This window comes from Heptranchias perlo, chromosome 6, assembly GCF_035084215.1.
Source record: "Heptranchias perlo isolate sHepPer1 chromosome 6, sHepPer1.hap1, whole genome shotgun sequence".
Classification (NCBI taxonomy): Eukaryota; Metazoa; Chordata; class Chondrichthyes; order Hexanchiformes; family Hexanchidae; genus Heptranchias; species Heptranchias perlo.
In genome coordinates, this window is record NC_090330.1 from 13,809,208 (window position 1) to 13,830,884 (window position 21,677).

At 44.8% G+C, this 21,677-nt stretch overlaps 1 protein-coding gene across 2 annotated transcripts in view; it reads right to left on the bottom strand.

The window, feature by feature from the left end:
* The window catches only part of LOC137322761 (gamma-aminobutyric acid receptor subunit gamma-3), a 448,547-nt gene that overhangs the window by 287,147 nt on the left and 139,723 nt on the right, over nucleotides 1-21,677 (bottom strand). For both annotated transcript variants that reach the window (XM_067985791.1, XM_067985790.1), the window contains exon 5: nucleotides 2,374-2,456. In XM_067985791.1, the coding sequence (XP_067841892.1) occupies nucleotides 2,374-2,456 (83 nt within the window). The remainder of the gene's footprint in view (nucleotides 1-2,373; nucleotides 2,457-21,677) is intronic.

The following is a 21,677-nucleotide window of genomic DNA, read 5'->3' on the forward strand; positions in this document are numbered from 1 at the left end:
GAGGTCTATTACAAACATACAAAATTGACAGGCAGGAAAAGACAAATGGGTCCATCAAGCCTGCCCCACGCACCAGGATGGCTGGAGCATAATGACTAGACACTTCCTACCTCCCCCCGCAGCCATGTAATCTCCTGGGAGAGGCAAAAAAAATAGAAAAAACCCAGGGCCAATAAGAGAAAAAATGCTCTGGAAAATTCCTTTCCGACCCCGTAAGGCAATCGAAACCAGTCCGGGAGATCATATAGACCAAGTGTTATCTAGAAAGACCTTCTATATCTTCTATTGCAGCATTCAGTCTGCCCAAACTGAGATTAGTTATCTCTGGACAGACTGAGGATTGAAACTAGAACGACATTGGTCCATATCGCTCAGCATTGCACCACATGGCACATTTATCCACTGAACCATCATATAAACCTTACTGGCCACCTTTTGCCAAATGCAAAACCAAACAGATGGCATGATAAAGCAGGGCCACAGTTCTGACATTTGCTTTACGTAATAACCTCAGTAAAGAATGCATCCGAATCATGATGCACAGAAGTGGAAAACATTAAGTTTTACTTTGAAAAATAAAAGACTTCTAAGTCTAAAAATTATTGCTGGTGATATTAGTGGCAGTGCGCTTAATGTATTTGTCTGAAATTCATCTCTCTGCAATTCTAAGAACCAATAGCCGATTACACTCCTCCACTAAAAAGCAGAGAGAGGGATTTCAGATGAACAGGGTTAAGCGATTGTCTGCTAAACCCTGGGCTTTGGTGTTCAGTTGTTCACATTGTAGAAATATTTAGACGGCCCACTTAAAAAACCAAATGGTTCCAGCCCAAAGCCAGACAGGTGGTGACCCTGAAACCCTACAATGCCCTGTGAATTAGTGAAAGACATGCTGATGATGTCTGTGGTCTCCATGAAAGATGCTATAACACAACAGGGTCACTTTAATTGCAATGCTGTCTGATTATTTTCTATGGTATCACCAATCCAGAGTAATGTTCGTGGCAGATTATGCAGCAGATTTCACACTTTTTTTTTAAGATTGAACATTTCAAAAGATCCCTTAGGGAACACGCCTCCAGACACCCCCGTGCTTCGAATCAAATGTGGAATTCAGAAAAAAACTATCCTGTCAGCACCAGCTTGCTTCAAGAACCCGGGGAATCCCTGTTCTGCACTTTTAGGACAATTTCCAATTCAAGTCACATACATAGTGTTTCATCGCAGGTCTTTTAATAAATTATTAACACTGTTTATTGAACTGTGGCTCATACTGAAGACATTCATAATTCAGTAAGAAATCCACTATGTTGTTTAAAAATAGATCTAAACTTAAGCCAGTTTATATTTACAGTGCTTTCGAAATAACCTGCTTGATTTGCATACTGCTGGTTAAAGAAAGAAAGGATTGCATTCATATAGCGCCTTTCACTACCTTGGGATGTCCCAAAACGCTTTACAGCCAATCAAGTACTTTTGAAGAGTAGTCACTGTTATAATGCAAGAATGGAGTAAAGACAAGCCTATTTAGGTTCCTTAAAGAGCAAATATCATCAGGACTCTGTTCTAAAATTATAAACCGTGTTTTTCCTGTTGTTTTGAATATTTGTGTTAAATCCTTCAGTTCTGCTCACAGTTTCTCCACCCCATCCCCCACTGTACCTTATTTCTATCTAATTTGAAACTTTTAGCTTTTAAAAGAAAATTTTAAAACACTTTCATTGGGGGGGGGGGGGGAGGAAGGCAGATGGTGAGAATTTCTTTGGTTGTTATGTGCAGCAACTTCGTAAACATTTTTCTGTTTGCTATTTCTAGTGGAACCTTAAACATGTTTTAGAAGAACTCCTTTATGATCTCAATAGAGATAGGGACCACAGGGAATCGTCACAATACGCATAGCAACCAGAGCAATTCTCACCCCACGGTTCTCTTTTGCCTCTTTACTCCCGCTATCCATTTTGGAGGTGGGAGCAACATCCAAAAATGGCTGCAAGGAACAGAATCTTTGAAACAATCTTTCAGAGTCAAATAGAACCATGCTAATTCATGAGTGGCACATTAAAGGGTGAGATTAACTTACGACATTATTGTCAAAGTTTCACATGAACCATCTGCTAAAGGATGAGAGAGAGAGAGAGAGAGAGAGAGATCTTTCTCTCCAATTTTCCTTCCTCCCCCATAGCACCTCCTTGATTACACTCTAAGATTGGAAACTGTTAACTGGGAATCACTCTGGGATACAATGTGCTGAAGCATCAATACAATTCCAGGCTTCCTAAGAATAAGCAACCGAGCTGCCTGAAACAAAAATCATTTAATGGGTAATTAGACTTCTATCAGACGTCTACTATGTTTGACTGAGGCAATACTTACAGCTGGAGAAGATGAGAGGACAAGAATGTTCATCCATTGGAAAGTTCTGGAGCTGCAGTTGGCACTCTGCGATTATTGTAAGCCTGTGGAAAGCAATCATTTATTAATGTCAGTGTATTTTAGAACTCTGGCAGTGTTACAGTTTTGTGGCAGAGTGGTAAATGGATGTGCCATTTTCTATGGCACTGTATTTTCCTTAATCTTCCAGATGACACATGGAAGAAGGTGGCCATAGATAAAAGTAAAGAAAATCCTAAATTGCTGAGCAGAATCTAACCAGGTATTATTATTGTTAGAAGCAGCTAATAACATATGAAAGCACACAAGAGCAATGGTCACGTGGCTCATCTAATCTATCCTCTTCAAATCAGTTTCCTTATATATCCAAGGATCCATGTGACTCCCTTCTCAGGAGGAGAATGTTGAAGTCGGACTTGATGTCTGAAGGACGTTTTTTCTTCTGCAAGTCTGTGCAATCTTTGCTGATCTCCCCCTTCTACCTCTCGGTAGCTGGTGAAAGTTGTATAATACAAAAAAAATGGCCTCACCTCTGGGTGTGTAATCTTCAAATTTACCAAAGTGTATCCTCTTTTTTGTTATTACTACAATAAAACTTTCACTAAGACCTTGGCTTTGTGTCAATGCCCAGTATTTAGAGATTTGGATGGGATGCAGCAGGAGGTACAATCTGCTTGATCAGATCCCAGATAGAATGTGGATCTTTCAACCAGCAGCTGATGCCAATCTGAGGTACTAACTGCACTCTAGTTGGCCTTGTTATATAGAAAACTATGTGCTTGATATTCCTTCCACTATTCCAGTAAAAGGCCAGTTGCATGCAAACCCAAATAATGGTTAGAGATGACAAGTGGTGCCTTGTCAAGTGCAATCCAGTCACATTTGAAGAATATAAAGTATCAATTCATTCTTTTGAAAACTTGCATTGTGTCTCCCTTCAGCCTTCTCTGCTCTAAAGATGACATCAATCAATCTATCCTTGTAGATAAACCTTCCGTGTTTTAATTTTTTGATTGAATCAAAGCAGCAGTTCAAATCACCTTTGTTTAAGCTCTCAGAGTAAAACAGTAGGATGCATCTCAAGGTATTTCAGTAAAAGTCAAAACAATTTATTAAAACCTTGTGTTGATCACTGTTGGTGTGCTTTTCTCTCGAAGGGAGGGTGTTCAGAGAATGGAAATCAGGAGAGTTCTGGGATTTAGGGCTTTAAATAATAAGATGAAAAATTTACAGGGTTGAACTTGGTTTCTCTGGAGTAAAAAGTTTCAAAGAGGAAATGATCTGGGTCTATAAAATATTGAGGGCTACGGTTAATGTGGATGTAAAAGGATATTTAGCTTGGATTCTTGGCAAAAATAGAGAGGACATAGTTTAAAATCAATGGGCTCAATTTTGAATGGTGGTGGGTTGGCAGCGAGGGGGAGGGGGGTGAAGGTGCGTGTGGCAAACCCGCATAAACAAAACTTACCGTTTCCGACTCGATCGCACGGTGATTGCTGATGATTAACGTTCTCTCCGGGTTTCGGGCCCAGCAGTTAGCCTGATTGACAGGCTGGCTGCCATCAGAAGCTGCAACGCGAGGGGTGTGGGGGAGAGATGGAGAGAGAGCAAGACGTCATCCGGCACTGGAACGGAAGATCGGTGGGGGGAGGAGAGGGGAAGATCGGGAGGGGGAGAGGGGAAGATCGGGAGGGGGAGAGGGGAAGATCGGGAGGGGGAGAGGGGAAGATCGGGAGGGGGAGAGGGGAAGATCGCGGTGGGGGAGAGGGGAATATCAGGTGGGGGCGGATAGGGGAAGATCCGAGGGGGAGAGGGGAAGGTCAGGGGGACATCGTGGTGGGGGGGGGGCGGTGAAGAGGTGGACATCGGAAGACATCGGGGGGGGTGAAGAGGGGGACATCGGAGAGGGAGACATCGGATATTGGAGCAGGTTCACCAGGCATGAATCAGAAGCGGTAGGCAAGCCGCCCAGGTAAGTTAAAAATCGTTACAACCAAGTAACCTGTCACAAGTAAAGTGCCTTAAGTAGCTCAATGAGGTACATTTGGGCCTTTAACTGTCATCCCGCCGACTTTAAAGTCGACAGGTTGGAGCCGGCTTCTGAACCCGAATGGGATTTCTGCGATTTTCGGAGCCCCTCCACTCCAACGCACCTGTAATTTCCCCGTAAAATTGAGCCCAATAAGCCTGAAGTGACACTGTAGACTAGATAACTTCTTCACACAGTCGTGTAAATCCCAACTAATGTAATTAATGCTCGTATTACTAATTGTAAAAAGTGTTGAAAACTGGAGTCGATGAATATTTTAGTGTTTAACTTGGTTTTGGGGAATCAAGGAATATCAGGCTAGAAATTCAAAGACATTTTTGGAATTAGCATAATCTGGGCAAGAGGATTTGTAGTAGAACAGGTTTCCGCCCCTTTCTGGCCCCATTGATAAATTCCAATCGACAGGGGAGGGGTGCTTCTTCCACCTCCTCCTCCCATTGTGACATCACCTTTGGAGGCAGAATGTCGGACTCTTCCCTGGGATCACACCAATTCCACATATTGTACAGCTAACGTTAAACACTCTTGCATGAAGATGGCATACGTCGCTTATGAGGACTTCAAGTGTGCCATATTCGAAGGGCATTTAATTCAAGGTAAATTGATTGTGTTTTGGATATCAGCAGACCAAACAATCAATCAGCAATTTTTGAGTTTTGCAGGTTAGGACAGTCTGTGTCCTCCCTTTCGACCTGTGGATTTCCCCGGCCCCCGATTTTGCCACTCCAAAATGCTGCACAGGCACCTGCCCCTTTTATTCAAATGACCCTGTCTCCTGGATTTGGGATGGGGGTCAAGGCAAGAGCAAGCGGCCAGGTGGTAATCACACCTCAGTGCAATTCCAGTGGTAGAATGGGACATCTGGAATTTCGACGCATTTTTCTTTACATTTTATAAATGTACAAAAAGGATCGAACATTGAAAAAAATTCACTTAGTAGATTCAAAATAATTTATTTTCTCACTTACAGCAGTTCATTACCAAGTAAAACTGTAATACATTGTTAATCACCTAGTTATTCCGCCTGTACTATAATCAGTTTTTATTTGCTTAATTTAATCAGTAAAATTTCAGATAATCAATTAAGCAAATAGACTGTGGCATGGCAATCGTCCAGATTAGTTCAACAAAACATGAAAGCGTTATATTCTAACTTTTTCAATTAAGAATTTAACTGCTGTTCATTAAAAGTCCACTGAATGTGTTTTGTCTGTGTGCTAATGGCAGTCTGAGGTTGCAGCATCTGTATTAAGAGCAGCTCATGTTGTTGTACAGACAACAATTATTATTCCAAAGTCAAGAACATAAGTGAAAGGAAAAACAAAAATGATTCTTCCCCCCAATGGCCTGGTTGTAGAGGCTGCGGTTGATGCAGTATTAGGCCATATATCTCTTGCCCCTGAGTCAGAGGATTCAAGTCCCAGAGAATTGAGCACAAATTTTAGACTGACACTCCCAGTCCAGTACTGAGGGAGTGCAGTACTGAGGGAGTGCTGCACTGTCGCAGGTGCCGTTTTTTGGATGAGATGTTAAACCAAGGCCCCGGGTACTCTCTCAGGTGGATGTAAATGATCCCGTGGCAGTATTTCGAAGAAGAGCAGGGGAGTTCTCCTAGATGCCCTGGCCAATATTTATCCCTCAACTAACATCACTAAAACAGATTATTTTTTTTATTCGTTCATGGGATATGGGCATCGCTGGCGATTTATTGCCCATCCCTAATTGCCCTTGAGATTATCTGGTCATTATCTCATTGCTGTTTGTGGGACCTTGCTGCGAGCACATTTGCTGCCGCATTTCCTATGTTACAACAGTGACTACGCTTCAAAAGTACTTCGTTGGCTGTAAAGTGCTTTGGGACATCCTGAGCTTGTGAAAGGCATTATATGGTTAGGATCTGGAATGCACTGCCCAAGAGGGTGGTGGAAGCAGATTCAATCACGGCCTTCAAAAGGGAACTGGATAAGTACTTGAAAGGAAAAAATTTCAGGGCTATGGGGATAGGGCGGGGGAATAGGACTAGTTGGATTGCTCTTGCATAGAGCTGGCGCGGACTCGATGGGCTGAATGGCCTCCTGCTGTGCTGTAACCTTTCTATGATTCTATTATTCTATATAAATGCAAGTCTATTTACAGATCCAAAGGTTTGATAACTCAGACTATGGTGGGGTGGCTGATCTAAGTCATGATGGCAGTTTGGGCACTAAATTGTCCTTGGCATCACATGAACTAGGGAGGAGACAACAGCCCAGAGCACCCGTGTAATCACTCTTGCTGGCCACTTAAGCGCTCATGAAATTGTACCCCAGCATAGAGTGGTTAATGCCTTGAAAAAGGTGGGGAGAAATGGAGAAAAACAAATAAAATCTGTGTATTCTGAAAAAAAAATGAATAATATTTTTTTTGTACATCTCTAAGGTGTGTTGTTTTCAGGTAACATTCAACAAAATAAGTCACTAAAGTATCAATCATGTAATGTATTAGCATTGTAGTTTAAGTCCATTTAACCCAATTAAAGCTGCCTGCTGCAAAAGGATTCGCTGCTCAATTTTGTAAAAATGTGTAAATTTTTTAAGAGATCCCCCCACTTATTTCAGACAGAGTAGCTGATGTGTACAGACCAGGACGGTCACAAATTTCATCATCAGCCCATGCTGACTTGACAAAAATATTACTATTTCTGAATTTTCTTCCAAGACGAAAGCTCCAACAATTTCACTCCAACTGACTTCAAACACACAAGGGCAGCTTTTCCTCTGCCTTGCACCTAGCGAACACTCAGCTCCCAAATTCAAAGCAGAGGATAAAAGGGGAGGGACCTGTGATGCCATGTCCCTGCCCCTTTAGTGTCCTCTCAGGGTTTCTGGAATTTCCCGTTGAGGGGGTGGTAGGCAGAGTTGGCGTTGCTTAATAACATCTGCTGCCTCGTTTTCCTCTCTGAGCAATTGGCAGGTTCCCATTTGGAGGTATGTCCCCTAGAAGCAGATAGGAGCACAGGAGTCAGGAGTAGGCAATCCAGCCCCTCGGGCCTAGCCGGCCATTCGATGAGATCGTGGCTGATCTGCACCTCAACTGCATTTACCCGCCTTAGATGGCATGCCTTGGGTTCAGCCCTGCTCAAATTGGAAGTTCTGAGCCAGGCCTAGTTGCCGCTAAGAGGCCGGCCAGAGTAATTTTCCATCCACAAGGGCAGCAGGATGAAGATCGGGCTGGTGGTCTCTCAGCTGCTGTTTTGGACAACAGCCTGAAGGCCCCGAGCTGGCAGCAGTGACTGGATTTCCGACCTCACTGACAGGCACAAGGCCCTCGCCAATTTAAGTGACATAATTCCACAAATATATATGGGGTCAGGTCAGGTCAGGCACAGTGCAAATCATGACCATACATAATAGACACTAACAAGCGGCCAACAAGAGTTTTTATTCATCTGTCTGCTTTTTTTATTCACCTCTCAGCATTGTACCCATGGGAGGAAAGTGCATGTAGACAAGGAAAAAACACTTAACTTTGACAACTCCCACCCTTTGATGCATCTTTTTACTATTATTTTACACCAAAAGAAAAATAATGCCTCATGTTTTTAAGAGCAGAAATCTACTGAGTGATGAGTTCAGATGATGCTGACAATTGACTCTCACTTGATCTTGTTTATGAGGTTATACGAACTCTTTGTAGCTATCTTGTGCTCATTAAGTATTACTTATAATACTCTAACAACCCTCCTGTCCTTGGAAAAAAAATTCATTTTCCTGTTAACAGTAAAAATGAAACATGTTAACAGTTGTTCCCTGGCACTACGCAGAAAAAAAAGTGAAAGTTGAAAGGCAGTGACAGCTGTAAGAAAGAGCTACAGGCAGGTCGTGAGTTTGGACACTATTAACAGCGTCCTGACTGGCATGAAAGTCACATCCCCGAGGAAAGAAAGAAAGAAAGTTGTGCATTTATATAGCACCTTTCACAACCGCAGGACATCCCAATGTGCTTTACAGCCAATTAAGTACCTTTGAAGTATAGTCACTGTTCTAATGTAGGGAAACACAGCAGCCAATTTGCGCACAGCAAGATCCCACAAACAGCAAAGTGATAATGACCAGATTAGCTGTTTTATAGTGATGTTGGTTGAGGGATAAATATTGGCCAGGATATCGGGGAGAACTCTCCTGCTCTTGTTCGAAATACTGCCGTGGGATTTTTTACATGTACCCGAGAGAGCAGACGGAGCCTCGGTTTAACATCTCATCTGAAAGACGGCACCTCCAACAGTGCAGCACTCCCTCCGTACTGCACTGGGAGTGTCAGCCTAATTTTTATGCTTAAGTCTCTGGAGTGGGACTTGAACCCATAACCTTCTGACTCAGAAGCGAGAGTGCAATTAAAATAAATCTATTACAAAGACCATGTTGTAAGAAGTGGCAATTTCCTAATCAGGATCACTAAATCAGAGTGAAACAATATAGCTGGTAAGGGAGAAAAAAGCAGCAAGGAAATAGAGTTAATGTAAATGGCACCAAAGGGGGTGCTGTCGCCAGCCAAGGCACCACAAGCTTCCTTGCATGCTTAAATGAGTTTTTAAAAAAATTGGAGCCTTGATATTTCATTCAAAATATCTCAACACCTTTCAGGCATAGAGCAAAGCCTCTTCTCTGACACTGCAATTAATGTAAAGGAACTTTATCTTGGGTTGCAACAGTTGACGATTTTTAATCTAAATGTCCCCTTTAATCTTAAATTAAAGGGGATCTCGTTTAATTTTCCCAATGTTGTTCTCTCCTTTCCTCACAAGTGCCAGGTGCCCTCAAGCAACTCATCCAGATGCCCTTCAGCTCCTGACCCAGGTGCCCTCCAGCTCCTGACCAGGTACCCTCCAACTTCTGACCAGGTACCCTCCAACTCCTGACCAGGTACCCGCCAACTCCTGACCAGGTACCCTCCAACTCCTGACCAGGTACCCTCCAACTCCTGACCCAGGTGTCCTCCAACTCCTGACCCAGGTACCCTCCAACTCCTGACCCAGGTACCCTCCAACTCCTGACCAGGTACCCGCCAACTCCTGACCCAGGTGCCCTCCAACTCCTGACCCAGGTGCCCTCCAACTCCTGACCAGGTACCCTCCAACTCCTGACCCAGGTGCCCTCCAACTCCTGACCCAGGTACCCTCCAACTCCTGACCCAGGTACCCTCCAACTCCTGACCAGGTACCCGCCAACTCCTGACCCAGGTGCCCTCCAACTCCTGACCCAGGTGCCCTCCAACTCCTGACCCAGGTGCCCTCCAACTCCTGACCCAGGTACCCTCCAACTCCTGACCAGGTACCCGCCAACTCCTGACCCAGGTGCCCTCCAACTCCTGACCCAGGTGCCCTCCAACTCCTGACCCAGGTGCCCTCCAACTCCTGACCCAGGTGCCCTCCAACTCCTGACCCAGGTGCCCTCCAACTCCTGACCAGGTACCCGCCAACTCCTGACCCAGGTGCCCTCCAACTCCTGACCCAGGTACCCTCCAACTCCTGACCAGGTACCCGCCAACTCCTGACCCAGGTGCCCTCCAACTCCTGACCCAGGTGCCCTCCAACTCCTGACCAGGTGCCCTCCAAATCCTGACCCAGGTGCCCTCCAACTCCTGACCCAGGTGTCCTCCAACTCCTGACCCAGGTACCCTCCAACTTCTGACCCAGGTGCCCTCCAACTCCTGACCAGGTACCCTCCAACTCCTGACCAGGTGTCCTCCAACTCCTGACCAGGTACCCTCCAACTCCTGACCCAGGTGTCCTCCAACTCCTGACCAGGTACCCTCCAACTCCTGACCCAGGTACCCTCCAACTCCTGACCAGGTGCCCTCCAACTCCTGACCAGGTGCCCTCCAACTCCTGACCAGGTACCCTCCAACTCCTGACCAGGTACCCTCCAACTCCTGACCCAGGTGCCCTCCAACTCCTGACCAGGTACCCTCCAACTCCTGACCCAGGTGTCCTCCAACTCCTGACCCAGGTGCCCTCCAACTCCTGACCCAGGTGTCCTCCAACTCCTGACCCAGGTGCCCTCCAACTCCTGACCCAGGTGCCCTCCAACTCCTGACCCAGGTACCCTCCAACTCCTGACCCAGGTACCCTCCAACTTCTGACCAGGTACCCTCCAACTTCTGACCAGGTACCCTCCAACTCCTGACCCAGGTACCCTCCAACTTCTGACCAGGTACCCTCCAACTCCTGACCCAGGTACCCTTCAACTCCTGACCAGGTACCCTCCAACTCCTGACCAGGTACCCTCCAACTCCTGACCCAGGTGCCCTCCAACTTCTGACCAGGTACCCTCCAACTCCTGACCCAGGTACCCTCCAACTCCTGACCCAGGTGCCCTCCAACTTCTGACCAGGTACCCTCCAACTCCTGACCCAGGTGCCCTCCAGCTCCTGACCCAGGTACCCTCCAACTTCTGACCAGGTACCCTCCAACTCCTGACCAGGTACCCTCCAACTCCTGACCAGGTACCCTCCAACTCCTGACCCAGGTGTCCTCCAACTCCTGACCCAGGTGTCCTCCAACTCCTGACCCAGGTGCCCTCCAACTCCTGACCCAGGTGCCCTCCAACTCCTGACCCAGGTGCCCTCCAACTCCTGACCCAGGTACCCTTCAACTTCTGACCCAGGTACCCTCCAACTTCTGACCAGGTACCCTCCAACTTCTGACCAGGTACCCTCCAACTCCTGACCCAGGTGCCCTCCAACTCCTGACCAGGTACCCTTCAACTCCTGACCCAGGTACCCTCCAACTCCTGACCAGGTACCCTCCAACTCCTGACCCAGTTGTCCTCCAGCATCTCATCCAGGTGCCCTCCAGCATCTCATCCAGGTGCCCTCCAACTCCTGACCCAGGTGCCCTCCAACTCCTGACACAGTTGCCCTCCAGCAACTCATCCAGGTGCCCTACAGCTCCTGACCCAGGTGCCCTCCAACTCCTGACCCAGGTGCCCGAGAGCTCCTGACCCAGGTGCCCTCCAACTCCTGACCCAGGTGCCCTCCAGCATCTCATCCAGGTGCCCTCCAACTCCTGACCAGGTACCCTCCAACTTCTGACCCAGGTGCCTTCCAGCATCTCATCCAGGTGCCCTCCAACTCCTGACACAGTTGCCCTCCAGCAACTCATCCAGGTGCCCTCCGGCATCTCATCCAGGTGCCCTCCAGCATCTCATCCAGGTGCCCTCCAACTCCTGACCCAGGTGCCCTCCAACTCCTGACACAGTTGCCCTCCAGCAACTCATCCAGGTGCCCTACAGCTCCTGACCCAGGTGCCCTCCAACTCCTGACCCAGGTGCCCGAGAGCTCCTGACCCAGGTGCCCTCCAACTCCTGACCCAGGTGCCCTCCAGCAACTCATCCGGGTGCCCTCCAGCATCTCATCCAGGTGCCCTCCAACTCCTGACCTAGGTGCCCTTCAGCTCCTGACCCAGGTACCCTCCAGCAACTCATCCAGGTGCCCTCCAACTCCTGACCCAGGTGTCCTCCAACTCCTGACCCAGGTGCCCTCCAACTCCTGACCCAGGTGCCCTCCAACTCCTGACCCAGGTGCCCTCCAACTCCTGACCCAGTTGACCATTTTTCATGATGTCAGCTGGCTGCTTGGCTCTAGAGGTACATCACAGCTAAGCCCATCACATCATCATAAGACGTGTTTTCCAGCTGAAGTCAGGAGAGGAATCCCTGACTGATTTCTTTCCCCTCTACTTAGTTCAATGGTACCATGACCAACAGTAGTTGCCCTGTGACCTGCCTGGTTGAGCTCAACTAACCTAGCGCAGAAAAAAAGGATCGAATGTAGGACCTTCCTGGTCAACATGGTACTGTTCCACAACTGGCGGTGGACATACTAAGTGAGCCATCAGGAAGACCTATGGGGATTTTCAATACAAACACAATGAAAGAGTTCAACGATGCTTTGCATGATTATGGGAAATATTATAATACCTCTGCACATTAAATTGAAAGTGCTTTCTCTATAATTATGATATTTGTAAAGTCATTGTGTGAATATAATACTCTGCATAATGCAATTTTTATTTCACTGAGAAAGAACTTCATAATTTTATTTTGCGAGGTGAGATATTTTAGTTAATGGAACACTTGTTCGTTTTGGCACAAAAGGCCGATATCAATCACTCTCTAGTGGGTCTGACACAGTTATGGTTACTTTTACACTACTGCAGTATCATCCACTACCATAACTGTATTTTTTTAAAGAATATTAGTATTCTGTTATTCACTTACTGGATCTCATGATGTGAGATGTCTACTGATTTTTTTTAATCTATAAAATCATGAGTGACGACGTTATAACTAGGATTTTCTGGAATAGTTATTTGAATGGAACGGTTTAGCTTAACTCAGGGGGGTCCGAACTGCGGCTCGAGCACCCTATGAAGTCCCCGATCCGACCCCTAGAAATCTGGCTCCTGAAGTCGAGGCAACAGAGCCATATTTGCACTTCTATTTCTTATTCACTGGTTTGTCCTTTTTGAGCTTTGTGGGCCTGTGGGTTTGGAAAGGGCAGCACTTAGTGATGTTGATGGATAAATCCTAAATCAAGCACCAAAATCTGATAGCATTCACAGCTTGAGACACATGCAAATTAATGGGAAGAATTTATATGGCCACGAAATCTATGCAAAACATGAAGACAAAAATCTTCATGACATAATTGCTCTTTAATCTCTGAAGCGATTCACTACCAAAAATCTATCAATTAATAACATGTATCGCATATTTTTTGCAGCAACCTTTTGTTGCTTTACTTTCACTAACCAATTGTCAACCCTTTAGTACGTGTATCACCATGCTTCAATGTAACAGAACATACTGGCAATGATGTCCCTCATAATAACACTTTTTTTTTAATAAAAGTAGTCCAGATCCGTTACTGAGTTAAATCAACCCCCATTAATTTTACAGTACAGAGTATATAAAGGAAAATGGAAATTCTGAGGTCTAGGTACTTCAAGGCTCGGGATTTTTAGCCTCTTGGTGAGATTGTTGAGTTGTTATCAATCCAATATATCAATTCTAACTTGCTCGTTGTATGTATAAGTTTATGGAGTACAGACCACCTGACCAAGATTGCCATTTAAAATGGTGGCGGACTGCAGTTGAGCAGTGTCGGCCTCTTGATGTTTGACCCTGCTTTCCGGCTACTGCAGAGCGACAGATGTGATGGACACCCACCACAGCTGTCAGTCCAGTTGTCCTTGGGAGAGGTAGAACCAGGTGAGCTAAGAGCTCATAGAGTAACTATTTCAAAAGGTTAAGAGTATGGAGGTAATTTTAGGAGTCCATGCTGCCATGAGAAAGGCTCTCTGGGGGTAATTCTGACTTTGGGCGATAGTGTAAAACGGGCGATATTGATTCAGCCGCCCGTTGTACATCTCTCCCGATTTTCATTTCCATTGAAGTCGGCTGAATCGAGAGCGGCCATTTTACACTATCACCCAAAATCACAATGACACCCTCTGTTAGCGGGACGGATTCTTAAAATGACCCCTAGTAACTCAGGGATAAGGGTACATTTCAATTTTGAAAAAGTATTATAAATATAATAATGTTTCCTGACAGCAAACCGCCATTTGAAATTAAAGAAAGAAAGACTTGCATTTATATAGCGCCTTTGATGATTTCAGGATGTCCCAAAGTACTTTACAGTCAATGAAGTACTTTTGAGGTGTAGTCAACAGTTGTAATGTAGGAAACTAATTCAAAATGAATGGAAAGACGGATATCTAACGATCACAATATCTAACGATTATAATAAATCATTCAGAATGAATTACTGGAGTTCCTTTCAGTTGTGGAGTTTGCTAGTTATGCCTCATGAATCATTCACTTTCAGCAGGTGAAGGTAATCTACAGGGTGTTTAGTTCACAGTATTTCATCAACAACAAAGAGAAATCTAGTGCTGCTGTAGGACCTGCTGTCATGTAATTCCACAGACCATAAGGTACTATGTCTATATCATCTATGTCAATGCAGTGTAGATTTTCCAGTCCTCGTGTATTTCAAACCCAAATGGCTAGAAACATGGGCAAACCAGACCAGAACTGGAGTGTGCTGCACACTGCTGGGCAGGGAGGTAGCTTAATAAGGGAGGAACTGAAAAATTGTAATTCAACTGAAATTTAATGGGATAACAACATTTAAAGTAGGTGGCAGAATAGAGGGGCAAAATTCTTTGGAAAGGCTTAAAAAGCATTTCAACCCATTAGTTAAGGTTCTGAGTCTTTTTAAACCTTCTTATCTAAGGTTGTTCCAGCTCTTATAATTCAGATCATTCTGCTGGGCAAGTGTCAAACTCCCCATGTCGTCTTGTGTCTATCCAGCCTTGAAATCTAGGATAGGTTTAGGTAATGTGCAGGGAAAATAAACAGAAAACACTGTTTAGTAAATGCTGGTAGGTACTGAACTAATGTCTCCATAAGATTTCAGTTCAGTCACTTTGGAAATGGTAGAGCTTATCTTTAAAATATGAAGCAAATTTATTACACAAATACTGAAGAAGTGATTTTTTCATGGTGATATAATACAGTTAAAATTCACATTAGAAAGTCTTTTATCTATCTCCTCAAGTGGACAAAATAATAAAAAGAACTCAACTCTAAGAATTAATTCAATCTATCATAAATGACTTTTAAAAACATGCAATATTTCTTGTTTAACTAGGAATTCCAAACTATGGCAGGTTTATTCTTCTCAGATTTTTCAACTGTCTCTTCACATGAGATTCTCCAACTGATACCCCCTGACTACCTCCCGCCCCCACACACACACATCTAGCAACTCCCCTTCTCCAAAGCTCCCACAACCTGCCTCTGCCTTTCTAGTGCTCCCATTTAGCAAAATCGTTCCCATCACCGCCATACATGAGTAGCCCCATCGCAGCACATCCACACTCCCAACGCACCACTCCCCACCACCCCAGTACTCCCTGACCCCAGAGACCCCTCCCCAATACTTTCAGGTCCAACACCTCTATAATTTCTTCCACACCCCACGATCCCTTCCCAATACTATGGAAGCTTTGGACCACCCTACCAACATTACCAAACCCCATGAGCCCTCTCTTTTATAATGCATGCCAACTATCTGTCTGCAGCCTGGAACAAAGTGGTACAGCGGGTCTAATTAAGATAGGTAACATGTCCAGGTATTTGTGGAAGGGTCTATAAACATAGGTCCCAGAGCAGCGATGGTAGTAGATGAAATGCCTCAGGTGTCATTGCACCTTGATTTGTTGGCCATTCATGAACTCCTCCTCCTCATCTATATCATGCAGCACTTTTAGAAACACCCAAAGGGATTCTCATGCTCACTGCTCCGTACCGTGCCATTTAAAGGTCAGCAGCAACCATTGGAAAAAAGTGCTGAGATGGAGGGCTACCCAGTAAAGCCAATTAATGATAGTAGCAAAATATAATTAAAAACTCAAAAAGAAAAAAAGACTTTTCCCAACAGCTGCAACTGTCATCTGTGCTTAAGAAGCCTACTTGAGCAGGTTAGGTCCAAGGACATTTTGGACAGGTGAGCTGCAGGCCATGAGCCTTACCAATGTCCTAATTTGGAGTTGGATCTGATTTAAATGAGGACTCTGGCTGCTTGGAACGCTGCCTCATTTTCTGGCTTCAAATCGTAAGCTGTAAAATGTCCCCATCTGTTACCAGAATCAGATCTTAACACCTTCTCTATTTTCAACAAATGAAAAAGAGCTTCTAATAAAAAGCACATATTCTTTGATAGCATACTGCATCTGTAACGACAAGCATGGGCCATATGAAGATTGACAGACGGTCTTTCCAGAGGGTTGCAGACTGATCCAGTTCCAAAGAGAAGCAGACCAACAGTAGCAACACATCTAACAATTTGCCACTTTAAACAAAGCTTACGATCGTGGTTCAAAGTTACAGCATTCTGCTCAGGATCCATTTCCGATTGAACAATGCTGTTAATATCTCACCTTCTGGTATATTTAACCCTTTCCAACCCATTAATAGAATTTTCCATACTGTGCGAATTCGTGGACAGAAAGTCCTGTGGGACCTCCATGACCAAATTCCCGCTATGTGCTCCCAGTGTGTAAGGCACCATGTTGGGAGTGTGAATCCGTAAATTATGAGTTCTATCTGCCAATTTGGCTTTTGTAAGAAAGATCTTGCAAGTTCCTCAATACTTGCAGGAACCCAGTCACCCAGACAAGATAAATTATAAGGAAGGATCAATGGCTATTTACATGAAGTGGAGATGCCAGTGATGGACTGGGGTGGACAAATATAAGGAATCTTACAACACCAGGTTATAGTCCAACAGTTTTATTTGAAAATCACAAGCTTTCGGAGGCTTTCTCCTTCGTCAGGTGACGATGGAGAAAGCCTCCGAAAGCTTGTGATTTTCAAATAACACTGTTGGACTATAATCTGGTGTTGTAAGATTCCTTACATTTATTTACATGACAGCATTAAATATGTTTAAATTGCCATTTAGAGTAGATCTAGTTGGTGATGACAGATTTTGGAGTTATTCAGCATGTCCACTCATATCAGTAAGATCACTGCCTTCCATTTTAGCCCTTCATTTATTTGTCAACAAATGTCACCAGAAGTTGAATTACAGCCTAAAGCTGATATTTTCAGACATCAAACTCGAAATGAAACTATTTTCTTTTAGCACTTAATTCAGTTCTAAACAGGACGACACAATGTTATCATTTGAAACCACCAACAATTCCAGGACATTTGTTTCTCATTAATACCCCGGTTGAGGCCGTCCTCATGGGTGCAGAACTTGGCTATCAATTTCTGCTCGACGATTTTGCATTGTCGAGTGTCTCGAAGGCCGCCTTGGAGTACGCTTACCCAAAGGTCGGTGGCTGAATGTCCTTGACTGCTGAAGTGTTCCCTGACTGGGAGGGAACCCTCCTGTCTGGCGATTGTTGCGCGGTGTCCGTTCATCCGTTGTCGCAGCGTCTGCATGGTCTCGCCAATGTACCATGCTCTGGGGCATCCTTTCCTGCAACGTATGAGGTAGACAACGTTGGCCGAGTCACAGGAGTATGAACCATGCACCTGGTGGGTGGTGTCCTCTCGTGTGATGGTGGTATCTGTGTCGATGATCTGGCATGTCTTGCAGAGGTTACCGTGGCAGTGTTGTGTGGTGTCATGGACGCTGTTCTCCTGAAAGCTGGGTAATTTGCTGCGAACGATGGTCTGTTTGAGGTTGGGTGGTTGTTTAAAGGCGAGTAGTGGAGGTGTGGGGATGGCCATAGCGTGGTGTTCGTCGTCATTGATAACAAGGCAGCCTTCGAGACAGTCGACAACGCAAAATCGTCGAGCAGAAATTGATAGCCAAGTTCCGCACCCATGAGGACGGCCTCAACCGGGATCTTGGGTTCATGTCACGCTACACGTTACCCCACCAGTGAACAAATGTTATCTGTTTTTAATATAACGGGTCAATTGCTGTCTTTTCCTTCCGGATATTTCTATGTTTCTGCCTCTCTCGCTCTGTTTTTTTTAATTGGCATCTCCACATCATCTGTTTTTTTAGTTCTGGCCGTTTGTATATTCGGTGGCCCTGTAGGTAACACCTGTCTGTCTGAACACTTTGGTTGCCTTGGCAACGGGCAGTTGAAAAGACTATCTGCAATCACCAGGCATTGCTCTGTGATTTATAAATGCGATAGGTTCGAGGATTTCATTTCCACATTCACCTGAGGAAGGAGGAAGCCTCCGAAAGCTTATGGATTTTAAAATAAAATTGTTGGACTATAACTTGGTGTCGTAAAATTGTTTACAATTGTCAACCCCAGTCCCTCACCGGCATCTCCACATCATATCATAGGACAATCAGTTGCCCTCAGCCAGTGTGCCCATTTAACGAACATTGGATCATGAGTAGGCCATTCAGCCCCTCGAGCCTGTTCCACCATTCAATTAGATCATGGATGATCTGTATCTTAACTCCATCTGCCCGCCTTGATTCCATAACCATTAAAACCCTTGCCAAACAAAAATCTTATCACTTTCAGTTTTGAAATTTTCAATTGATTGAGCCTCAACAGTTTTTCCTAGGAGAGAGTTCCTGATTTTACATTTTCTTTCAAAATTTTGGCCTATAGCAGCAATATTCATCCCATCGTCCAACACCCTCAGAGGCGAACTCCCTGGTACTACCAGAAATCCCACTGGGGGCCCACCAGAAATTTGCTTTGATTTTCAAGGAAAGTAGACAACAGCAAAGTAGTCACAGATTGACTCTTTTTCATGAAAATAGGACCAATGAGAGTGCAAGTAAATGGTGCCAGTTCAAAAGAGAATCCATTAAGATAAGAGATTTGCAGTGTGTCTGAGCAAAGTGAAGGCTTTCAGATATAGTCTATTCATACTGTGCAAGTGTCTTTGATTGCAAGCATGTCATCAGAGGAACATCAACAGTACAAGGCAGAGATACAGAATATCCCCTTGCCAAGCCTTTGAAGGCAGCTGGCAGCAAACCATTACTGAGCACCATTTCTTTAAGATGCTGTTTTGAATCTGATAGTCATGGTGTAGGTCCTTGGCCAGACTTAAGGTCACCACGATCGTCATTTGGAAGGACTGCGCATGCACAATTACGCAAAATCATAAAAAATCATAGCACACACACGGACACTTCTTTGTTGTCGCAGTTGCGTCTAGCAGGAAAATGCAAGCTCCTAGTGCAGAACGTCACCCACCGGGAGTGTACATTGGAAACTTGCATGCATGGTCTTCATGATTTTCCATCCATTAAGGTCACAATTAAAATCAGTGAACTCAGTAACTGCTATCCTATTGATACTGGAGAACTGTTTTTAACATGACAATTCAACAGCATAGGGTACATTTTATGAATGTACAGAGACACACAGACTAGAAGCATCTGTCAGCTGTGGTTCAATTGGTAGCACTTTTACCTCTGAGTCAAGAAGATTGTGGGGTTCAAGTCCCACTCCAGAAATAATGCACAAAGTTGAGGCTCACACTCCCAGAGCAGCACTGAGGGAGTGCTGCAGCCTCAGAGGTGCTGTCCGTTGGATGAAACGTTAAACCGAGGCTCTGTCCACCCTCTCAGGAGGATGTAAAAGATCCCATGGTACTATTTTGAAGAAGAAGAGCAGGGGCGTTCTCCCTGGTATTCTGGCCAATATTTATCCATCACGAAAGCAGATTATCTGCTCATTATCATATTGCTGTTTGTGGGACCTTGCTGTGTGCAAATTGGCTGCTGTGTTTCCTACATTACAACAGTGACTACACTTCAAAATTGTAAACAATTTTACAACACCAAGTTATAGTCCAGCAATTTTATTTTAAATTCACAAGCTTTCGGAGACTTCCTCCTTCCTCAGGTAAATGTTCAGGATCTCCTTGAAGCCTACGCATTTATACATATAGAACAATACATGGTGTTTACAGACTGCCCCTGCAACTGCCCGTTGCCAAGGCAATCACCGTGTTCAGACAGAGAGGTGTCACCTGCAGAACCCCCGAATACACATTCAACAAAAAAACAAACAGGGAAAAAAAACAGAGAAGAAAAACAGAGAGAGGCAGAAACATCCGGAAGGCAGAGAGAGCCAGCAAATGTTTTTTTTCCCTGTTTGTTTTTTTTGTTGAATGTGTATTCGGGGGTTCTGCAGGTGACACCTCTCTGTCTGAACACGGTGATTGCCTTGGCAACGGGCAGTTGCAGGGGCAGTCTGTAAACACCATGTATTGTTCTATATGTATAAATGCGTAGGCTTCAAGGAGATCCTGAACATTTACCTGAGGAAGGAGGAAGTCTCCGAAAGCTTGTGAATTTAAAATAAAATTGCTGGACTATAACTTGGTGTTGTAAAATTGTTTACAATTGTCAACCCCAGTCCATCACCGGCATCTCCACATCATGACTACACTTCAAAAGCACTTAATTGGCTGTAAAGTGCTTTGGGATGTCTTGAGGTTGTGAAAAGTGCGATGTAAATGCAAGATGTGAGGAATTTGCGTATGCCCGTTCCTTCACCTGCAGCCCCTTCCTAATGAATTTCAGATGCAGTCACCACTATCAGCCATTGAGTTCTCTGTGAGGTGGATTAACAGGACTATGGGACACATGCCCAGGGGCCTCAGCCAAATATGAGCCCCCAATCCTGGTAAAACATACAGAAAACCTGCTTTCAACTGCTGGATCAAAATATCCGAACTTTTAAAAATACTGTCAGAAGGGGGCGAGGTAGAGTCGGCACCTTCATTACAATTTAATACTGACACTTGCCGTTGCAGTTCGCATTTGTGTTTTAATGGACGGGGGACGGCAAGGTAGGGGGGGGCGGGGGAGGTACAGAGGGGCCCTGGCTGTTCTTGGTGCCCAGGGCCCCAAGAATTCTTAATCTGCCTCTGGTTCTCTGTTTTTGTAGGTGGCACTGAAATAGAATCATAGAATCATAGAATCATAGAAGTTTACAACATGGAAACAGGCCCTTCGGCCCAACATGTCCATGTCGCCCAGTTTATACCACTAAGCTAGTCCCAATTGCCTGCACATGGCCCATATCCCTCGATACCCATCTTACCCATGTAACTGTCCAAATGCTTTTTAAAAGACAAAATTGTACCCGCCTCTACTACTGCCTCTGGCAGCTCGTTCCAGACACTCACCACCCTTTGAGTGAAAAAATTGCCCCTCTGGACCCTTTTGTATCTCTCCCCTCTCACCTTAAATCTATGTCCCCTCATTATAGACTCCCCTACCTTTGGGAAAAGATTTTGACTATCTACCTTATCTATGCCCCTCATTATTTTATAGACTTCTATAAGATCACCCCTTAACCTCCTACTCTCCAGGGAAAAAAGTCTCAGTCTATCCAACCTCTCCCTATAAGTCAAACCATCAAGTCCCGGTAGCATCCTAGTAAATCTTTTCTGCACTCTTTCTAGTTTAATAATATCCTTTCTATAATAGGGTGACCAGAACTGTACACAGTATTCCAAGTGTGGCCTTACTAATGTCTTGTACAACTTCAACAAGACATCCCAACTCCTGTATTCAATGTTCTGACCAATGAAACCAAGCATGCCGAATGCCTTCTTCACCACCCTATCCACCTGTGACTCCACTTTCAAGGAGCTATGAACCTGTACTCCAAGATCTCTTTGTTCTATAACTCTCCCCAACGCCCTACCATTAACGGAGTAGGTCCTGGCAC